Source organism: Trachinotus anak, unplaced genomic scaffold, assembly GCF_046630095.1.
Source record: "Trachinotus anak isolate AG129_WGS33_773 ecotype Australia unplaced genomic scaffold, CSIRO_AGI_Tana_v1 ptg000014l, whole genome shotgun sequence".
NCBI classification, from domain to species: Eukaryota; Metazoa; Chordata; class Actinopteri; order Carangiformes; family Carangidae; genus Trachinotus; species Trachinotus anak.
Genome location: NW_027273865.1, coordinates 8,739,777 through 8,759,276, shown reverse-complemented (window position 1 = coordinate 8,759,276; position 19,500 = coordinate 8,739,777). Strand labels below are relative to the sequence as shown.

Sequence of the window (19,500 nt, the reverse complement as noted above, 5' to 3'; positions counted from 1 at the left end):
ATTCTGAATGGTTTAGTCACTGCTAGCTGAACACTCCTACAGGCCCCCGGGGAAACACAAGAGGCAGGGGGGGGGGGTGATAGTTGTGATGACAAGCTTGCCTTTTAGCAGAATAGGCCTATGGGGACATAAGTGTGGCTCTGTTAGGGGCTGTCCAACCCTCACTGCTCATACAGGAACCAGCCTCACTGCCACTGTTTTGCCATGATCTCAGTGACAGTTTGGACAACACAGACAACTCTTTTCCACCCAGCAGGTGAGTCTTTTGCTTTCTCTTTTCCTCTGAATCTGACTCATAGATGTGAAGGAATAAACGACAAGTCTCAGTTTCTCCCTTTGTTAATCCTCCTTGACTGAGTTGAGAACATTAGACTATAGGTTTTTCCTACATGAGAAGACTTGTTCTCAACCTTTCTGTTGAAAATGCTCCAATACGGGATGTTTTTTTTTTCCACTCTTTTAAATAAGTTGTAGTTTCGCCTTGACAGTTAACACTCCGAGTTCATTTTCAATCTGTGACTTTTTCCTTCCATTTAAATCTACTCTGCATTCATCTGAGAATAATGAGACCTTCTTTGCATAGCGTTTTTTTAAAAGAGGGGTTTCTTGGAAGGAACCCTAATCTTCTGTACACTCATTTCACATTCACCATGTGAGGAGAGATTTTACAGGAGGCTCTATATAGTTGTATATGTTACTTTGCTCATTGTTTAATTTAGCTGTATGGGATTGCCAATGCATACACAATGTATGCATGTAATTTTCCATCATTGTGCCAGAAGTATCTACAGAGTTGGATTTTGTCCTTGTCTCTGAGGTTGCTTCATCTGCTTTTGTCCTAAAAGAAAAATATTGTTTGTTTGTTTGTTTGTTTAGATCTCATAAGCTTTTGCATTGCAGCAGCTATTCTTCCTAGGGTCTTTACAGTTTTGATGTTGACAATACAGCCATATTGACAGTAGTTATTACATAACCACAATACACATAACACAACACACACCACACAATGATGCAAATAACAACTGACTTAATTTAAATAACGCAAACAAAGGAAACTGAACATGCTCTGACCGAACCTATCATTATCTGACAGATAAATACATTCATGTTTGTGTGGGTGTCAGTGTGTGTCAAGTGTCTCAAGGCCATGGTAAATATGCTGCCAAGTGCAGCTTTCTCACAGTAACAGCAGAGACCCACGTGTGCAAAATTACCAGACCTTTACTCTCTGTAGCTTTGCTCTATGTAAAGTACTCAAAAATAAGTGGTTGTGTTCTAGAAAACTCTCCGGGCTTCTATCTGTACAATCAAGTGTTTTGCTGTTACAGCACGAGGGGAAAAACATGTTGATTGCACCCTCCAGGTCTCATGTAGGTTATCCTTCCTTTGGAAGTGTCCTGGTTCGACTGCACTGTAATCTCATCTGGAAACGTCCTTTGAGGAAAGTCATGGTTGAACAAGAAGATTACATGTCGGCACAATAATGCAATTGTTTGTTTTTCCATGTGAACCTGGGATCTCTCAGACTGTCCAAGGTGTGTTTTAAAGAAGGGCTTAATGGATGGGTGAGTGGGATATTAACCACAGCCAGCCAGGGACATCTTCTGTCCTGATGAATGGTATAGTGTGTAGTAAATCACCTACTGGGGAAGAGCAGTCGGATTCCTCTGTGCAGTGATGTCACCGTGATCATGTGTGAAACAGATCCAGACTTGAACAGCCCAGCCTGAGCCAGATGTTGAATTTCACAGTCAACTCTTGGCTGGATGGCACGTACTCAGAGCTGTCCTGAGCTGGATTTAGAAGCTTTACATTAAACTCTGGTAGCACGCTGACACTTGGCTAACCACAGGACACAGAAGCATAGGGATGCACTCTAAGGAGTATGTATGATATTTCTTGTTGTACCTTTGCTGTGGTGAAATATTCTTCATCTCTCTGTTTGTCAGATGTTTTACATTCCATTCACATATTTTCATTTCTGTTTATTTCAGGTTATCTGCTGTGTGGTTTGACCTAGCATCTTGGATAAGAAAAAAATGGCCATCCGATATATCAAGCACAAATACCTGTGGATTTATGTTTTGAATTATGAGAAACTGTAGAATAAAACAAAAATGGAGATTCCATCTGTGGTGAATTTGGAGGGACATCAGTTTCGGACAGTTTTAGGATCACTCAAATTTTCAACACAGGAGTCGTCTTCAGAAAACGGCTCACCGGACCACAGAGGGGATGATTGTCTCACTGAAGCCCAAAGCTGCTCGCTGTTGGAGCGAGATCAGGACAAAACCAAGCTGAAGAAGTGTTTTGTCTGTGTTGGTCTTAACAGTTGTGAATTTCCTGACACTGTGGGCTCTGAGGAGCCTGAACAAGTGTCTGTCATTCCTGGGGGAGCATCTCCTGACCCAAGTCCACTGACCTCAGCTCGGCCTCATGAAGCAGGTATTGTGTTCGCACCACCTAGCTCAAATGAAGACTGCTGTGGTAACTTTCCACTTCCCGTTCCTGTCACAGAAGGTCAGTCAGACCAGGCGGTTCATGCTGGTCAGACGGTGGATTCGAACTGTGGATGTGTAAAAACAGACTTTCAGAATTTAGAGCCAATCTCAAATGGCCATGTCAAAGGACAGCCCAAGGACCCGAGCTCCATCCTCAATCTAGACTCCACTCCTTCCCTCATCGTCCCCACACCTGTCCCTGATTCTGGCCGCAGAGTCCTGGATCTCCCGTGCATTGTGAAGCACAAACTGAGCTCCATCACCTTTTCTGACAGCACTTGTACCACCGGAGCTGACAGCCATGCTTTGGCCAATGAGAGCTGTGATGATGTAGAGTCTTCACCAGAGGATGAGGATGAAGAGGAGGGGGAGGAGGATGATCATGATGATGGTGATGATGATGACAACAATGATGTGTTCCCAGAGCTGACTCAGTGTAGAGAGCTCCTTGTCCGTCACAGACACAGGAGCAATGGCAAAGACAAACAGAAGAGGAGAAGTGATCAGACAACCAGCAACAATGGTTACGAAGCAGAGGGGGAAACCAGCAGTAAGGAGGTACGCTGCTACTCATTTAAAATGACTCACATTTAATGAAAGATGCTTCTGCACTGTTGCATAATCACATATTAATGAAAAAGAATTAGACAAGATTTTTGAAGGCAGGGGCATAAAAGGCAACTATCAAATATAAAAGCGTTTAAAGATTGTTACCATTGGAAATACATTAGAGCAAAAAGACAAATAATATATCACATATCATTGATATAGCATATATATCAGATATATCCGAATACTACACATGCATATGTGATTTTACTACATGCCAAATCCCATTTCCAACTTCCATCCGGTTTTTGTGCATCACTGAAAGAACATGTGGGTTTGATCTTTTCACATCTGGTCTAATGTCAAATATCTCACATCACATCAGCTTCCATTATTTCAGAAAACCACACGTGTACATGTGAATTTATCACATCTGAGATGGGGTTCCATGTGCACCGCACATGTGAATTGTATTTCACATGTAATAAATTCTCATGGACTTCTTTAAAAGAAAAGAAAATAAAACATTTTATTAGGAAGATTAAAGGAGGGAAATAGTAAAGTTATATTTAAGAAATAAATTACCCCAAATTCAGTTAAAAGAGGAGTGGAGTAGAGAACTTCAAGCAATCAAAGGCTTTTAACACACTGTATGCACATGTATATAGATACAGAAAGCTTTGCACATCTAAGGAAAATGGATTTGAAGTGACATGATTTAACTTCAGTGCTGCCTTTGGTCCAGGGAGCAAGGAAAAGACAAAATAAAAGAGTTCATATCTGCCAGCTTCCTACAGCTGACATCATTACACTGTGAGATACTGTGTAGCTGGTATAAGTGTGTGGGAGTGCACTGACTTCACGTTCGTCCTGGTGAAACACAGATCCAGAAGGAATGCAAACAGCTTCTGCTTTCTCTCCACTCCCTCAGCAGGCAGAGGTATTTTGACAGAGCCCACTGCAGGCTGCATTAGCCTTCAATTACTGAACATATCTTTTCTCTTCAACAAGTCAAGGTACCTTTTCACGTAACCTCTACCCTGACCTTGGTTATAACCATCCGTGTCTTTTTTTTATTGCCCATTTAAAGTCTCATATGGACATTCATAAATATGTTCAAATCTGTTGGACATGTTTTCCGGTACAGCTGGAGGGAACATATCCAATTGCACATAACTGTCATTCTTTTGTAAACAGTCTGCAGATAATAGTGCACATGTAAACAGGGTAGAGCAAATGGCTGGTGGAGATTATCCCCTCTGTCTGTTGGTTGGGTAGGATGTTGAGGTAATGCCAGCTTTATGTGCAGAGTGACACTCTTGCTCTGAATGGGTTGTTTTGGAGAAGAGAGGAAGAATGCAGGGAATCCAGGGAGCCCGTTGTAAATATTATCAAAGGACAGCAGGTCACTGCCTCTTCACAGCGTCACACCACAAGCTCTGTGATCATACGGTGGACTGCAGCATGGGTATCACTGTAAGACAGACTTCAATTTCAGGCAACACACTGGGAAAGAACTGAGCTCCATTGATTTCATAAGAAAAACAAGCTGCTTTTCTCAACTTCACTTCACTTCACTTTGCTTGTCTTTAGTTGTGGATGAAACACTGAATGCACACTGTCTTCTCGTGTTTGGTTAAATAAAAGCAAATGAATAAATCAATATTCATTATCAATTAGTTTAATTCAGAGGATTAAGTACATAGCATAAGGTAGATGAGGGCATAAAGACAAAATTCATCAGATGAAGAATCAATGTTAACATTTATTATCAATGCAACAAGTTCAGACTGTTCAACCAATGACTGACTAAAGAGTAGATGTAGCTAAAATATTACAGGTATACAGAAGTCTGCTGCGCTGACTGAATAATAATAATAAAAACAAAAAATGCAAGACTGCTGAAGATTCAGCGCCGTTTTAAATACAGATGTACAAATAGAGAATTCAAGTACATGGATGTAGTTGTGAAGATTAACCATATGAGGGCACTGTATGCCCAGTGTTTCCACGCTCTGTCATCTCATCACTCCCTCCTGCCTGCATCATTTAGCTCAGCTGTGACTAAATGGCCCCAAAAATAAACATTTCCTCACCTATCTCTCCCACTCTACAGATATGACTGTGGCTGTGTTCAGTTGGCATTTTGCTTCGCAGGATATTCAGAGTGTAATTTATTCCTCCAAGTAGCCAGGTAGCCGTTGCCCTTTCGCATGACCGGCTGTTACATTTGGATACCTCCATGGTGATCTCCAGCACTCTCTGTGGGTGGCGCAGACTAGGCACCAAGCCCAGAGCTCACACACTTAACTCCTCATTTCCATGTCAAAGCCGCTGTGTTGGGGTTCACAATGTGGCCAATTTGCGCTGATAAAGTTATAGTCAGCTCACATTTTGTTGTCCCTTGAAGATAACATTAATGCATTTATCTAAAGGATTGACTCATACCAGCTCAGTTGCCATGGTATGAGGGCTTCACACAATTGCCGGGGCCGGATCGAGGGGAAAGGCACGAAGAGATGAATCAAGGGTAGTGTCTCACTTGAGCGTCAAGCCTTTTCTGGAATTTGTCTCATTCTAAGTGGAAGTGCCCACATTCCTGAACAGCACCTTGTGGGGATGTCACTGAAAAGAGACAGTGTGAATGTGTTCCAGATTTGGCTTTAGCTTGTGCAAGAATGAGGCATCTGTTTCTTCCATTTAGTTTGTCTGACGCCTGGGGTTAATTAGTCCGGCTCACAAGATGCTCAGCTTCTTCCATTTCCTTCTTATATGTTTTCAGTCTACATGCTTAGAATATCAAGATTTCCTTCCCACAAATATCTTCCAGGGCTTTTTGTGCATTATTAGAAGAGTCAAAATCGTGCACAGATATACTGTATACCGAGGACCGCTGAAGCTAGAAGTCAGTCTCTTGCTCATAGATCTCTCAGCAGCACTGGTGCTTGCTATCACAGTGGCTTACTTCCAGATGTGTGAGTGAATACATATTCCTCCTATATTCACTTCATAACAGTTCAGTCAATCTCTAGCTTAACTTTAGTTGGAGGACTGTACGCCCACTGAGGTGCAGGCTTGAGGATTCGTTCAGAACCCGTGAAGAAAAATGTTTATTTGCACTGACTTCTCTTGTCTTTTAATTTGGTGTTTCACTAATTTCACCAAAAGTTTTGGCAACATAGTTGATGTCAGGATGATAAAGAGGAATTACAATCACTTCCTGATACGTCCCTAATCTGGGTCACAGGTTGATATGGTATAACCCTATCAACATCCTTTTGTCACATCTTGTGGTATTCATTGAAACAAGCACAAATCACAACTGTATGTCTCTGATTTACATAAATATAAATTGTCTGTCAGTCTGTGATGACACTGTGTTGGGCAGCTCTCTGGAGAATATCAAGGAAAGATGGAATCAGAACCTGCAAAAGTAAGAATCCGGCTTTATTTCTTTGACCTAGTGTCGTATTATAAATCTTACATATTGAAGGTTTGAGCAAAGGCTCATCTACGTCAGTCTTGTCGCTTATTAGAGGGGTAGTTGTAGGGTGTTCATTAGCATACAGTTTGTGATATCTGTGTCTGTTTTCTGGGGTGGTTGTTCACATTATTTATCAGTCTTATGTGATGACATCAACACATGCAAATAATAAAAGCATTTGAAGGCATTTTAATATGTTTGGCAGACACAGAGGATTGAGCTGTCTAAACACACTGATCCAGCGTCACACTTTTTACATTCCCTTGTCACTGCCACGCCTGGAAGGCAGACAGAGCAGAGAAGGGAAGCTTTATTTTTTCCTCTCAGTGACCCCTGGTGACCCCTCAGGCCTCAGAGGTCAGCAGGAGATTGGCCAGATTTAGGTCATTCCTCAGGGATTGAGGGGAAATAGGCACTTTCTCCCAGTGCCAGTCAGCTGACCCTGGGTGGTCAGCAGGCTGATGGACCGTCTGGTGTCTAGGCCTTTAATTTCTCACAATTTAGAGAGAATACAACATGATAAAAGTTTGTCAATGCCTTAATTTGTCATATAATTCAAATGCAGTGCCTCATGGAGAATGATTTGTAGCTTTTGGGAAACATACTGACAAATTTACACAGAGATATATAACCAAACTCATAAAACCGGTGTGATTTCTCGAAGTGGATGAATGCTATTTCTTCTAAACTGTCACTGACAGAAAACAGTCAATGTCTATGGATTCCAAAGTGATTACAAACATTCTCTCAACAGGTCACGAGGATGGTCTGTCCTCATTTGGACCCCACTTTCTATTTTCTTACTCGGTATATTTTTAGTCAAACCACAGTGAATCAATGACAATACTAAAACAAGTGGCTTATTTGTTTCCAAAAAAAAAAAAAAAAATCAAAGCCCTTCACACAGGGACCACACCCTGTCCAAGACATCATGGGAGTTTCCCATCAGAACAGTTATTGACGAGTCCCTTCAATGAGATGATTGTGCATGTAGAGGCTTAATGTTGTAAATGGAAAAATGACTTGATTCAGAAGTGACCGGCTGTAATTAGGACTCGGTCACACTTTTCAGTTTTAATTCCAAGAAATGAATTGATGATTTTGTTGTTTTGGGTTTGTTTTGACTGTTTATTTTGATGGTGGTTGGTGATGGTCACTTCTGGGATTTTAACTATCAGTGGAGGTCATTTATGAATTAAACTGGAGCCAGTCAACATTAAAGGACCACTGACTGTAGAAATTAATAGATGTAGCTGTCTGTTATGTCATCCAGAGGAGACATTTTGAAGCCTGGAATTTGGTTTATCACGTGTTGTTTTCTCTGTCAGTTATTTTCCACCAAATGAATCCAAATCTGAGCAATGCATTGAAGCCTGGGTGGAATTCAGAGAGATCTCCGTGTTTTCTTGGATACAGTGCCTTGATAGATACAATTCAGAAAGGACATTGGAAGCTCTATAATGTCAAAGAGTTTCCTGGGAAATACATGATGTTACGACAGTGTCACTTCACTATTCACTATACTGCAATTCATGAACAGGGTCCTAAAGGATGCTGTTGAAGAGTATGCAGCATGTGATCCTCTACAGGACTATAGCCCCCACCCACCCTTCTTACACACACACACACACACACACACACACACACACTCACCCACATCTCTCTGCTACACGACAATGTTAATTTATGCTTCGGTGACTGAGGTGTATCCTGCTGATTTATGAGGTTGGACCTCCAGATCCTCAGACACAGCTCCTGTCTGTGTGAAGATGGTCTATTTATATACACTGTGTGTCTGGGGAGTAGTGAAAGCCAGTGCAGGGAATTCCATCATGCTCTGTATGGCACACATGTCTGGAGCCCTCCTCCTTTGCTCTTTCACCCTGAGAAGCGGCTGAGGAGATCACATTTCCATGTGTGGCAGGAGCACACATCACTGCTGTAGCATCTGCAATTTACAAGATACTTTTCTGGGTTTGCTTGTAACTTTTGTTTGAGTTTAGGGCAGTGTGGTAAATTGACAGATGCTCTCACCTTACCTAAAAGCTCTCATGTGTCACATAAGCCTGACACAGATGACATCCAGTTACTGGACAAACTGATGAACCTGATTTCTACCACTTTTACTTTTACTACAGGTTTGAAAGTTAAAATATATATATCTATATATATAAGTTTAGCTGAAGTATATAATTAAGATACCAAACAATTTAAATGAAGTGTCAACAGCTCAACTTGGCATGAACCTCAAATTAATGCCTGGAAACTCATGTGTATAGCACTCTAGATGTGTAGCCTATGTGAAAATGTATGACTGTATGTGTGTGTAATCGATGTATATAGTTGGTGTGATTTAGTTAGGGGATGTAAACACAAAAATAATATGCTTAGAACAGCACATACAAATTTCATTTAAAAATCTGAAAATCCAGATAAATATGTGAAAATGCCAACTTTGGGGGAAATAATAAAAATAAATACCAAGATAAATCCCAAAAAGTATGTTTGGCTTTGTGCTAAAAAACTAGGATGGAGCAAGTCTGAATATTTGTGATCAGATTCACAAATTCTGCAAACAAACACTGACATCTGGGATAAAACAGGAGCCAGAAAGTGTATTAACATGCCAATATCAGCTCAGTCTCTTACTCAGTGCTCTGTCAACAGGGTGGCTTCTCTCATCTTGACTCTTCCCTGATTACCCACAGGAGTCTCCGCAGGTTAAGTCTCCCTGGTCAGAATCAATGAGCCATCTGATGAGGAAACTGGACCAACTTAATCTGGACATAGAGGAGGCTCTGAGTGCAAGCTCGTCACCCTCCAACACCCCCTGCACTACCCGCAAGAAACAGGTGAGACTGTGTTCACGTAGCCTGGCATCAAGAGTGAACTGTGTTTATTCTGTGTTTATAAAGCAGCAGTTTATAAACACAGTTCAACCCTCAGCACGCAATGTTATGTGCGCTGTCACGGTTGGTACTGTAGACATTCCTGTGAAGCCTATGCTGCATACTTGGTCATGCTTTTTAAACTTCACGAAATCAATTTACTTTGGTCTGTTGAGAGAAAAGCCCATTGGATTATTGGACCTGTAAGCGACAGGTGTTCGGCAGAATTTTATGTCCTGGACAGTTTTAAAAAGTGTTGCACGTCAGGTTTAGATTCAAACAAACTCTCTCAAATCAAGCAGTGGTTAGCCATAAACCCAGTATGGGAGACACAGTGGGTTGATCTCATGTCAGAGTCTCACATGTCTGGGACTTGTGAGATATGGGGCTATAGTCTGTCTGTGACACTATGGGCTTTGTCAGGGCATCTTATAGTGTCCCACTGAGTTGAGTCTGTTTTATGATGTAGGTTTGCAGCTCTCAGATGTGATACTGGTGTCTGCAGTGCTTTAGTCGGGTCTGTATGGTGTGGCAGGAACAGACAGCTGTTGTGCCTCTGAAGCTGTGACTGAGACCATGCAACTCTGTTACTAAACAGGACTCTTCTCATGGTGGCATGTTTCATGAAATATCCCACTTAGCATTCGGGAACAAAAGTGCTCTTTTGAGCTCCATATGTTTGTATCACACAGAGGAGCTGTTGTGCTGGACGGGAGTTTGTGTAATTTGGTCCATTAGGAATGGTTGACAGAGGCTTACATGCCTCCCAGGCATCTGCATAACCATCCCAGGCATTCACTATCACTTGCTTTAACTAATGACAGGCAACTGGGCAAGACAAGACATCTTTACTGGGATATTTGACAAGGTCATAATCTCTGTCCTCTCAAAAGAAGATCCACACATACAGGCTCCTTTGTGTGCCTCTGTCAAGCTGAATTGAGAGTGGAGATTTCACTTCCCCAGCCGTTGACCTCAGCCTCTTGTTTTCTTTTCCCCTGGCCACCGTTGAGACCATCCTGTCCCAGTCTGTTCGGCCAGACAGAGACAGACCCAGTCCTGATTGTTGTTGTGATGTTGTTGCAGTGGGGTGCCGTTTCAAAGTCCACGTTAAACCGAACCCCGAACAACCAAGCTCTCCAAAGACCAGACGGAGGGGAATGTCCGAGCCAAGAAAGATCTTCTGCTCCTCGCAGCGTCTCAGCGGGAACGAGAGCAAGAACCAAGAAGGCGGTAGGTTTCTCGAAACCTTCACAGCGTCCTGCAGGCATCCAGCACTTTCTCTAGAGTCAATACGAAATCATACAAGTAGCGTATAGCACAGCACATGTAAATTTGCTACAGACAGTGCTGTGGTCCACTTCTCATCTTTAAACCTGTGAGCTGCTAAATTCCTTCCACAACTGGTTGCTCATGTTTGTTTGTTTTGTTTTTTTTTTAGCTAAAATCTGGCTTTAGTATTTTTGGGTGACTGCCATGATCTGTTTACTTCCTGCATTGCACAAAGTATTTCTGTCTAATTCTGTCTGTTGCTGGGAAATTTTCACTTTGTGTCCACCCTAAATTAGCATTTCACGTATGTAAAATGTTCATCCCTGGATTAGTTTTATCTGAAATGAATAAATTGAAACTTTATCAGACGTTTTAGCCCTTTGTCATAGAACTTTGCGGAACAGCCTTGTTTCAGCCATATGATTTATGTTCCTGAAAAGGTGATGTACAGTACATTGTCATCCAGATTCCAATCAAAATGTTCTGGGAACTTTATATACCTGTGTTATTTATTTATTAAACATCTATTTATTCAGGGTAGTTTCACTGATTACAGAAATGCCTCAATCATATTCACACAGTTACACACATTCACAGCTGGAAGACCCACTAGCCACTGAGCAGCTCCACTGGAGCAGTTGGGGTTAGTGGTTCCAATTGTGGTGTTGATGAGAGAGGGGCAAGAAAAAACAGATTGACTGCATCGGTGAAAGAATTTATCCTGTTTCAAAAATATTTTCATAAGCTTTCTTGTCAGTTTCCTTCATGAATAAAATCACACTCTATGAAACCTACATTTCACAATCACATATTTGGTCCCCGTGGCACAATCACTGTGTTGACAGAAGGGGGGAAGACATCTAAAATAACATTGCAGCAGTAGATTTCTATTTAAGATAAATTCATCACCAGTCAGGTGAAAAGCTGACGTTCTCTTCAGTGCAGCTGCTCTTCCCGCTACATCTGTAAATATTTGAGGTTTGCACTGGGAATAAGGTCAGCTTAGGCATTCTTAAACAAGCAGCATTCACTCAGTCTGCTGGACCAAGTATATAAATGTCACCATTCAACAGCCCTAAAAGAAACAGACAACTGAGAGATTTGCAGAATGTGGGGCGGCTTTAAATTTAAAGCCTTTCAGCTTGTGCTTTGTGCTCTCTTCATGGCTCTGCTGCAGCGTGATAGCAAAGAACCTGCTTATAAGAGAAAACTGCAAGCATCCAATCAAATCCTCACAACATAATTTCCAATACTATTTAATGATAATGTTACTTTGTGATATTAGTTCTCTGGTATATTAAAGTTGTTTGGTTTAGCTGGAGAGATTGGGGTGAGACAGAGTTCAACATAATGAGATCAGAGATTCACAGAAAGATTGTTTTGTCTGTAGGCAGTGGGTACTTCGGATGAGATGAAGATTGGTTCTCAGAGTAGATGCCACCTGTCTCTTTTGTGGAAGCCATAACCGCCTCTTGAAAATGACAGCAGCGCAGGTTAAAACTTGGCTTGAGGACAGCTGGGAATGTTGACAGATGTTAAAGACAAGAGTATTTTGGCTGCAGTGTAACCTTGAGTTTAATGAGATCACATGGCTGGTTCATGATTATATCAGAGATAATTATTTTCCAGTTGTTTTTAAAATAATGAATGCCATGTATTCCGTACTGCTAATGTTTACTTTCTTGTAAGTGTCGAAATAAAATGGGCATTTTGCACAGCTGGAGGTAAGTAGGGCAAAGGTAAAAACTGGTTCAGAAGAATAGAATGGAGTACAATAGAATAGAAATTTTCAGTTTAAAGAAATAAGTTGACATTTTAGATGATAGACTTATTCGTTTTCTGGCAGTCGCTTGTACAAGAGGATTGACACCACTCCCTTCTCTCTGTATATGAGGCTACAGCCAGCAGCCACTTAGCATAGCTTAGCATAATGACTGAAAACAGGGGGAAACTGCTAGCCTGGTTTTCCAGCATTAACAAATTCCCCGCACCAGGAACTTCATCTCTCCAAAAGCACGCAAATTAATTATATTACCCAAAAATGTCAAGCTATTCCTTTAAATTCGTCTTCTGACCCTGCAGATTTTCTGAAAACAGATGAAACGACATGTCAGCAGCGTTGCACATGTAGCGAGTTTTTTTTTCTCCTCTGTACCCTCCAACTCTTACATAAGAGCTCTGGAGTCCCTATGAAATGTCTGACAGCAGGGAGCGAGAATGCGATACAGATTGAATCACAGTCTCAGAGTCTAAGAATAAACCAGCCGAACGTGTGAGCCAGTGCACCCTGTTTGAATAGGCAGTTACAGCTTGACTGGGAGATGTTTTATGGAAGTATCTGGTAGAAGTTTTTGGCACCTGCCTGAAAAACCTTTGGCTCCCCCCTACCTCTGTACGATCCCTAACAACTGGAATGCACCTCATATCTCCCTCAATCTGCTGCACATCATGCAGGCAGAGCTAATCTTAACTGGAATGTGATTTTCTCTTGTTTTTGTTTATTCCTTATCACCTCATCACTTACCCAAGGATTTTTTTTAAAAAGATGGTATTTACCTTTTGTCAACACACCACACAACAGGAATTGTCTTAAAATGTACCTCCAATAGCAAAAATAACTAATAATCTTTGTCTATTATTTTTTTTAACTATTAAGTTAATAAAGCTACTGTATTCTGTCATATACAATAAAAGTACTTTCTTCTGAGCCCGATATCACTCTCAAATAGACTGACAAGTCATTTAATACAAATCGAATTGCCAACTGATAGAAAAGCAGTAAAAGTCATTTGTCAGGCAAAAAAGACAAATGTTCACAGCTGACAACTTCTCAAATGTGACGACTTGCTGCTTCTCTTTTTTTTTTCTATCACTGCAAATGAAAGGTCTTTGAGTTTTAAACGGGCAAGGTGTAAAGGTTATCTTGGGCTGTGCTTCATGTGTATTGAATGTGTTCGTTGTGTTGACCTTGCAGTTCAGCAGTCTTGATGAGGCCAGCTGTTCTATTATTGGTGAATAGAGACATATTTGGGTTGAGGACTGCTACTTTAAATTGGTGTTGACAGAGACAGGCAGAACAGAAGACGCCGTGCTCTGTCATTGGGGCTGACCGGTCGTGTAACTGCCCTGTTGACTCTTAAGCAGGGTGTCATTTGTGCTGGGACAGTAGCTATCACTCACACACACAGACCTGCCACTCCATATAAACATCCTTGTTGGTGTAAGCAAGGGGAAGTTTTCCCTCTGACAACAGCCCTGAAAGGGACTCTGTGCTGTTCCTCTGTGGAGACTGTCATTTTTCCTGACTTGCAACCTTGGACATGTGTCTACCATCTGACTGCGATTGGACTGAACTAGGACAATGTGTGTTTAAAGTGGGTCAGGGCTTACCAGTATGAAATACTTTCTCTTGGCTGGCGAGAAAGAAGGAGAGACAGAGAGTGATGTGTTTGAGTCTTTGAAGTCTTGTCAAATCGGCACATCTCCTCTGGGGCCCAGCATCTGGTTTTTGGAGTGCTAAATTTCTCAAGTTTACTTCTGAAACTGGTTCTGGAGCTGGTCTTTGGAGACTAACTTATCAGGTCCATCATATTTACAGAAGACAACCCTATCTCCCTCTCTTCAAAGACATGTGCTTTATGATTTTTAAGGGACAGAGATAATGGCCCACAGTGTTTCTGTACATTAAACCCAGCCTTTGAACTCTGCAGTAGAGGTATTGAGAAATGTGATGAAATTCTGCCAGACTGTGCCAAATCTCACAGTCAATAATAAGGGCTACCTCAATGGCAGCACCTCATAGTTTTCAGAGGCCCTGCTGACCTCTTCCATGTTTAAACAGAGGTAAAAAATACATATATAAGGGTATGAGTCATACTTTTATGACCTGCTTTTGTATTTTCCTTGTTTCTTCTTGAGTAAGAGCCAGAGAGTTGGCTTCGTGTGCCCAGAGCTAACCAAGGGGTTGGGCATGCTAACTCTGGAGCCAAATGGACACCTCTAGGGGTTCAGGGCTGAAACCTGCCAGAAATTTCTTGGCTGCGACTTTTTCTCTGCTTTTAATCTTTGTCTTGATTTGAATAAATCAAAAATGGACTGCCAGGTGCCCACTGTCCTCCAACCTCATTTGCCATGTGGCCCGATAAGTGTCAAGAAGCATGTAACGAAGACAGATAGCGCACCAACAAAACCACCTGTCCTGTTTAATCCAGCCAATCGGGTCTTCTTTGTTGTCACAGCGATGTGGCAGCCATATAGGTCGCTCATCCAGCCAAGTGCTTCCTTACACTGCAAGCGTTCCTGCTGCCATGACAACACTGTGGGTCCTCGGCCTTCATGAAACATGTGGTACACAACTAACTTATTGTGTTGAGTCCAACTTAACAAGAAAACCTTTGCAAATATGTTGATAGAAGTTTGAATCAGCATTGCGTGGGCGTATTGCCAACTGACTATCATGATGACGGGTCAACAGTATCGCCAACAGTCAGGCTGGGAGTTTATGCAGCGTTTTTGTCTCTGTCGGGGGAAAAATGTGGAAACAGGGCAAGCAAACAAGAGCGTAAATCAGACCAGTGGGGCACACAGGGGAAATGCAGGAGAGAGCTGGGCAAGAGAAGGGAAGCGATCCTGACTGGTCCAGATCAGGAAGACACTCCTCCACCTTCGACAATCATTTTACGATCTGCAAGATCAAGGATTAAAATCAAGGATATGTGCTTCCTGCAGTTCTAAGTAAATGTTATTCAGTATTATTTTCCTGTAACAGGTAGTATGAATCACCTCTTTCCATTTCCTCAGAACACAAAGATACATTGCTTAACACTAAACAAGTATTCTAGGAGAATAGGACACAGCTTCGGAAAATATCCTTCAAACTTTGAGTTTACAGTTCCTGGTGGTTCTTTTGTGGTTTACTATCAATATATCTTTCATATTACTACTGCAGTGACAACAGATAAGTGGGGATAACAGGCTGATGAGCAGAACATCAGCCTCTGAGTTAACAAGTGCTAAATAGTGCCACCATGACTAGTCCGGAGACTCGTTATTGACTTTGTCAATACAGCAGTGATTTCACTTTTGAAGAATGCATGGAGGCATCCTCTGTTCCTGAATTCAGGGAAGTGGGTCTGTGTGTCTCTTAATGGTTTCCAGAATCAAATAATGTGAAATGCTTCTTTTCAAGTGGAGCTACATTCAAGAAAAGACAAAATCTTAATTTTACTGTTACCACTCACATTCCTCTCCTCCATGGTTTCAGTCATCCTCAACTCAAAATTACATCAAGGTACACAGCGACTTAACTGTGTTCGGAGTTACTGATATTTTGTTGTTTCTTTTGTCTTGTAGATGTTCAATAAGATGACCAATGCATCAGGTGCAGGTAAGAAAATATTATTTTATATTATTATGTTTTTTTGTGTGTTTATCCCACTGTTCTTTGCTGCAGTGCGGCTATATTGCTCTCTCAGAAGTTCACACTATCACTTGAACGAGCTGGTTTTGATCTCTGGCCCTGACCCTCCATCTTTGTGTTGACGTCACCCTCCACAAACAGGTAGTTCAGGTAGAGAGGAGTGCCTAAAATATGTGTGTCTCTCCATCCATCTTGAGCCTATGATGGACTGACGACCTGTCCAGGGTGTTTATCTTCCTCTCTGCTCAGTGCATGCTGGGATAGCACCCATGGACCTTAAAAAGATTAAAGCAGCTATAGAAAATTAATTAAATGTAGTAACATCAGTGACTAAATGGACATTAGAAAACTCAGTAGATTGTTAAACCTCAGCACACTTTGCCTAAATATGTATATTGTATTTAATTAAATGTAATGGTGATCACATTTACTTTCAGTGGAATTAAAAAGGAACGTCCAGTCGAAACAGACTTTGCACTGATTTCAGGATGCAGATGTTCCTTTCCCATCTCTGTCCATTTTAACTAAGACACTAAACAAACATCTGAATAAGCACCATCTCCTTGTATATTACATAATTTCTGTTCACTGGGCAATTAAATGACATTTAGAAATGCTATAAGAAAAGGAACCTAAAATTCAGACACTGGTGCCTTGTGAAATTTTCTTTTACACATCCTTTGTCTAAGATTTCTTCATGTTTTTGACAGAACTTTAAATCTGGAACAGTTTCAGGGAGTCTTTCCAGTCTACAGTCAGTGCTGTACTGTAATTGAAGGAGTGCTGCTCCGCTGTCTGGCGCATTAAGAAAATCTCCCTGCAAGTTGATCCTGCAGTGTGTCCTGTTTTGCAGGGGGACATTACTCAGGCCTCAGACAATGTTAATAAGACTGACGGCCACAGGTGTGAGCTCCCTCCCTCCCAGCCGATGTCCAAGCACATAGTCTCTTATTTTAAAGGCCTTTCTACATATTGGTCACATGGCGGTATGCAGTTAAAATTAGGCAGCGTGCCAGATCATTGTTTCTGTTTTGCTGAGGGGAAATATTTGGCCTGGTGTTATGTGGCCCTTGGGGGGCAGCTGTGGGATTTGGTTAGATGCCATTTTAGGCTCAGGTTGCACTCTCACATGACCTCTGTTGTATATGATGGCACTGCACAAGTGGACGTTATGGTCTGGAAAAAATTCCATGTCACTTTTATGCAGCAGTTAACTAATGTGTGGTCTGCTGTTGTGTATGAGAAATGCGCTGTGACTGATCACTGGTCATTCCTAACTGTAATTCTTGGAAACCTGAGTGTGAGACCACCGTGACTAACATCAACATATTTGTCAACACGGCGATGAGAGTTTCTTCAAACACATTCATCATTACAGTTTTCTGTAATTATATATAGTTTTCCATGTATTTAGCCACGTGTTTCCTGTTTTAGGTGGTTATCTTGACTTGAATTAACCAGACCAGAGGCAGCGTCACTGTCAACTTCATTTAGTCATCAAGAAAATGAAATCAACATATGGTTTCAATTGAAATCCAGTGATAAAATAACTTGTAGAGTGATGCTGTGAAAAGGACAAAGCTGGCAAAGAGTCAGGCACATTAGGCACAGCTGGGCTGAGGAGACCTCTTTTATGACACGGATACGAGACGGCCAGATGGTTCTCAGTATCGACCATAACAACACTGTCCACCTCATTAAAATGACATTGTCCAGGAGAGGAAAGCACATTCTCTGGGTCCAGATCCAAAATAACAAAGCAGCAGTGAGAAAACCATTGGTATTTATGTTGTGTTTTGTTTTTTGTGCCTTTTCTTTGTACTCATATACACAGGGTTTGTTTGCAAGTGCACACACCACACAGCTGACTGCAAATAAAATATTCTGGTTAACAATAGAAATATTAAAGAGTGGGGAGTAGATCCACATAAAACCATGAAGATGTATTTTGTAGTCTTTCAATTTACCTTTTAAGGGAGGTGGCATTTTTCAATTTGAAAACATGTTTGGAGTGTTAATATGATCACAGTGTCATCTACTGCAAACGTGCAAATTTGCATGTACTCTGCATGAATGTTCAGCTTGTTATGTAGTTTATAAAACATATGCCACATCATGTAACACTTGCATCCTACTTGTGAGTGCCCAATAGATGTTGGTTGTTCAGTCACAAAGGTGGCCACTCTGTTGTTTCAAACATTTAAGGAGCAGCGCAGCCTGCAGGAGCCGCTAGTGGGTTTTTTTTTTTAGACTCTCATTCCTTTACATTTCACTCATCACTGCAGTGCTTTTAGCAGCCTTGAATTCTGTTGAACAATAGCCCACTTGTTTGTCTTATAGTCAACACTGATAATAAGCATTGCACCGTTTTAGAAATAAGATAGTGAGCAGAGATTTCAAAAATAGTTTAGGGGATTTCAAAACTCTTCTCACTTGTTCTTATTTATTTAAGCTGTGGAAAAAAGACAAGACCTTTTAGCCCTCTTGACTTGTTGTTTTGTTTTTCCTTTGGCTCCATCCTAAAACCACATATGGATATACTCAGAGAAGATTTGGTCTGTGGAGAGGAAAAAAATAATTAATCCTCCCTCTCAAATGTTTATTTTCTGAAGGCATTACTCAACATTTACAGAACATTTTTCAAGTCTTGAGTGGATGCCGGGCCAAAAGTGTCTTATTCCCTCTCACACAGTGTAATTTGTATGGAAATCTATTCCCTACAGCCTCTTTAATTGCATTGCGGAAATTAATGGCTTCCTCTGGTGAGAAGAAGCAGCTATGTTCATCCTCAAAACCCTGCTGTCTTAACTGATGCTCATCACAGGATCATTGAATCTGCAGTGACGCTGCAGTGCTGAAGGCTGCATATCCAGCCAGGTTCCTGTCAGAGATACACAGCAGATAAGGAGGATGAAGCTGCCTTTATCTGTCTGGCCTAAAACATGTATTTAGTAGTGGGCAGACCTAAGATTTTGTAATAGATGTATTTATGATTTTGTGCACAGATGATATACAGTTTTTAAATGTATTTGTGTTTAACAGAAAGAGGGTAGATAAACAGAAAGGTTGCTGAAGCCCGAGGAAAAGCAGTTGTGCAGAACTCTGTGACTTTTAACTTAATAAAAAGTCATGTGCTTTTGTTATGATAAACATCACCTTCCCAAATGCCAGTCTGGAGGAAAATGACACAAGCGAGGCTTAAACAGCACTCTCTGGCCCCGAACTGCCAGGCCAAGACTCCCCACTCAGCCCCTGTGGTTTCAAACAGACTGTGTGCATTTACACAGATCCTCTGTCTGAATAAATATGCTAATCTACTTTCAATGTGGAAATCTCCTGCCACTGATTAGAAGAAAAACAAAGATGAAACTTTGTGAATCCCTAGGA

The 19,500-nt window shown here is 41.3% G+C and overlaps 1 protein-coding gene across 3 annotated transcripts in view; it reads left to right on the top strand.

Moving 5' to 3' along the window:
• The window catches only part of stard13b (StAR related lipid transfer domain containing 13b), a 69,007-nt gene that overhangs the window by 8,343 nt on the left and 41,164 nt on the right, over positions 1 to 19,500 (top strand). Inside the window, exons 1-5 of one of the 3 annotated variants that reach the window (XM_071497363.1) lie at positions 50 to 256; positions 1,995 to 3,059; positions 9,243 to 9,386; positions 10,509 to 10,655; positions 16,047 to 16,080. In XM_071497363.1, the coding sequence (XP_071353464.1) occupies positions 2,118 to 3,059; positions 9,243 to 9,386; positions 10,509 to 10,655; positions 16,047 to 16,080 (1,267 nt within the window). In that variant the 5' untranslated portion in view covers positions 50 to 256; positions 1,995 to 2,117. Of the gene's footprint in view, positions 1 to 49; positions 257 to 1,994; positions 3,060 to 9,242; positions 9,387 to 10,508; positions 10,656 to 16,046; positions 16,081 to 19,500 lie in introns of those variants that run through there. The other 2 variants (XM_071497364.1, XM_071497365.1) reach the window with 2 other exon arrangements.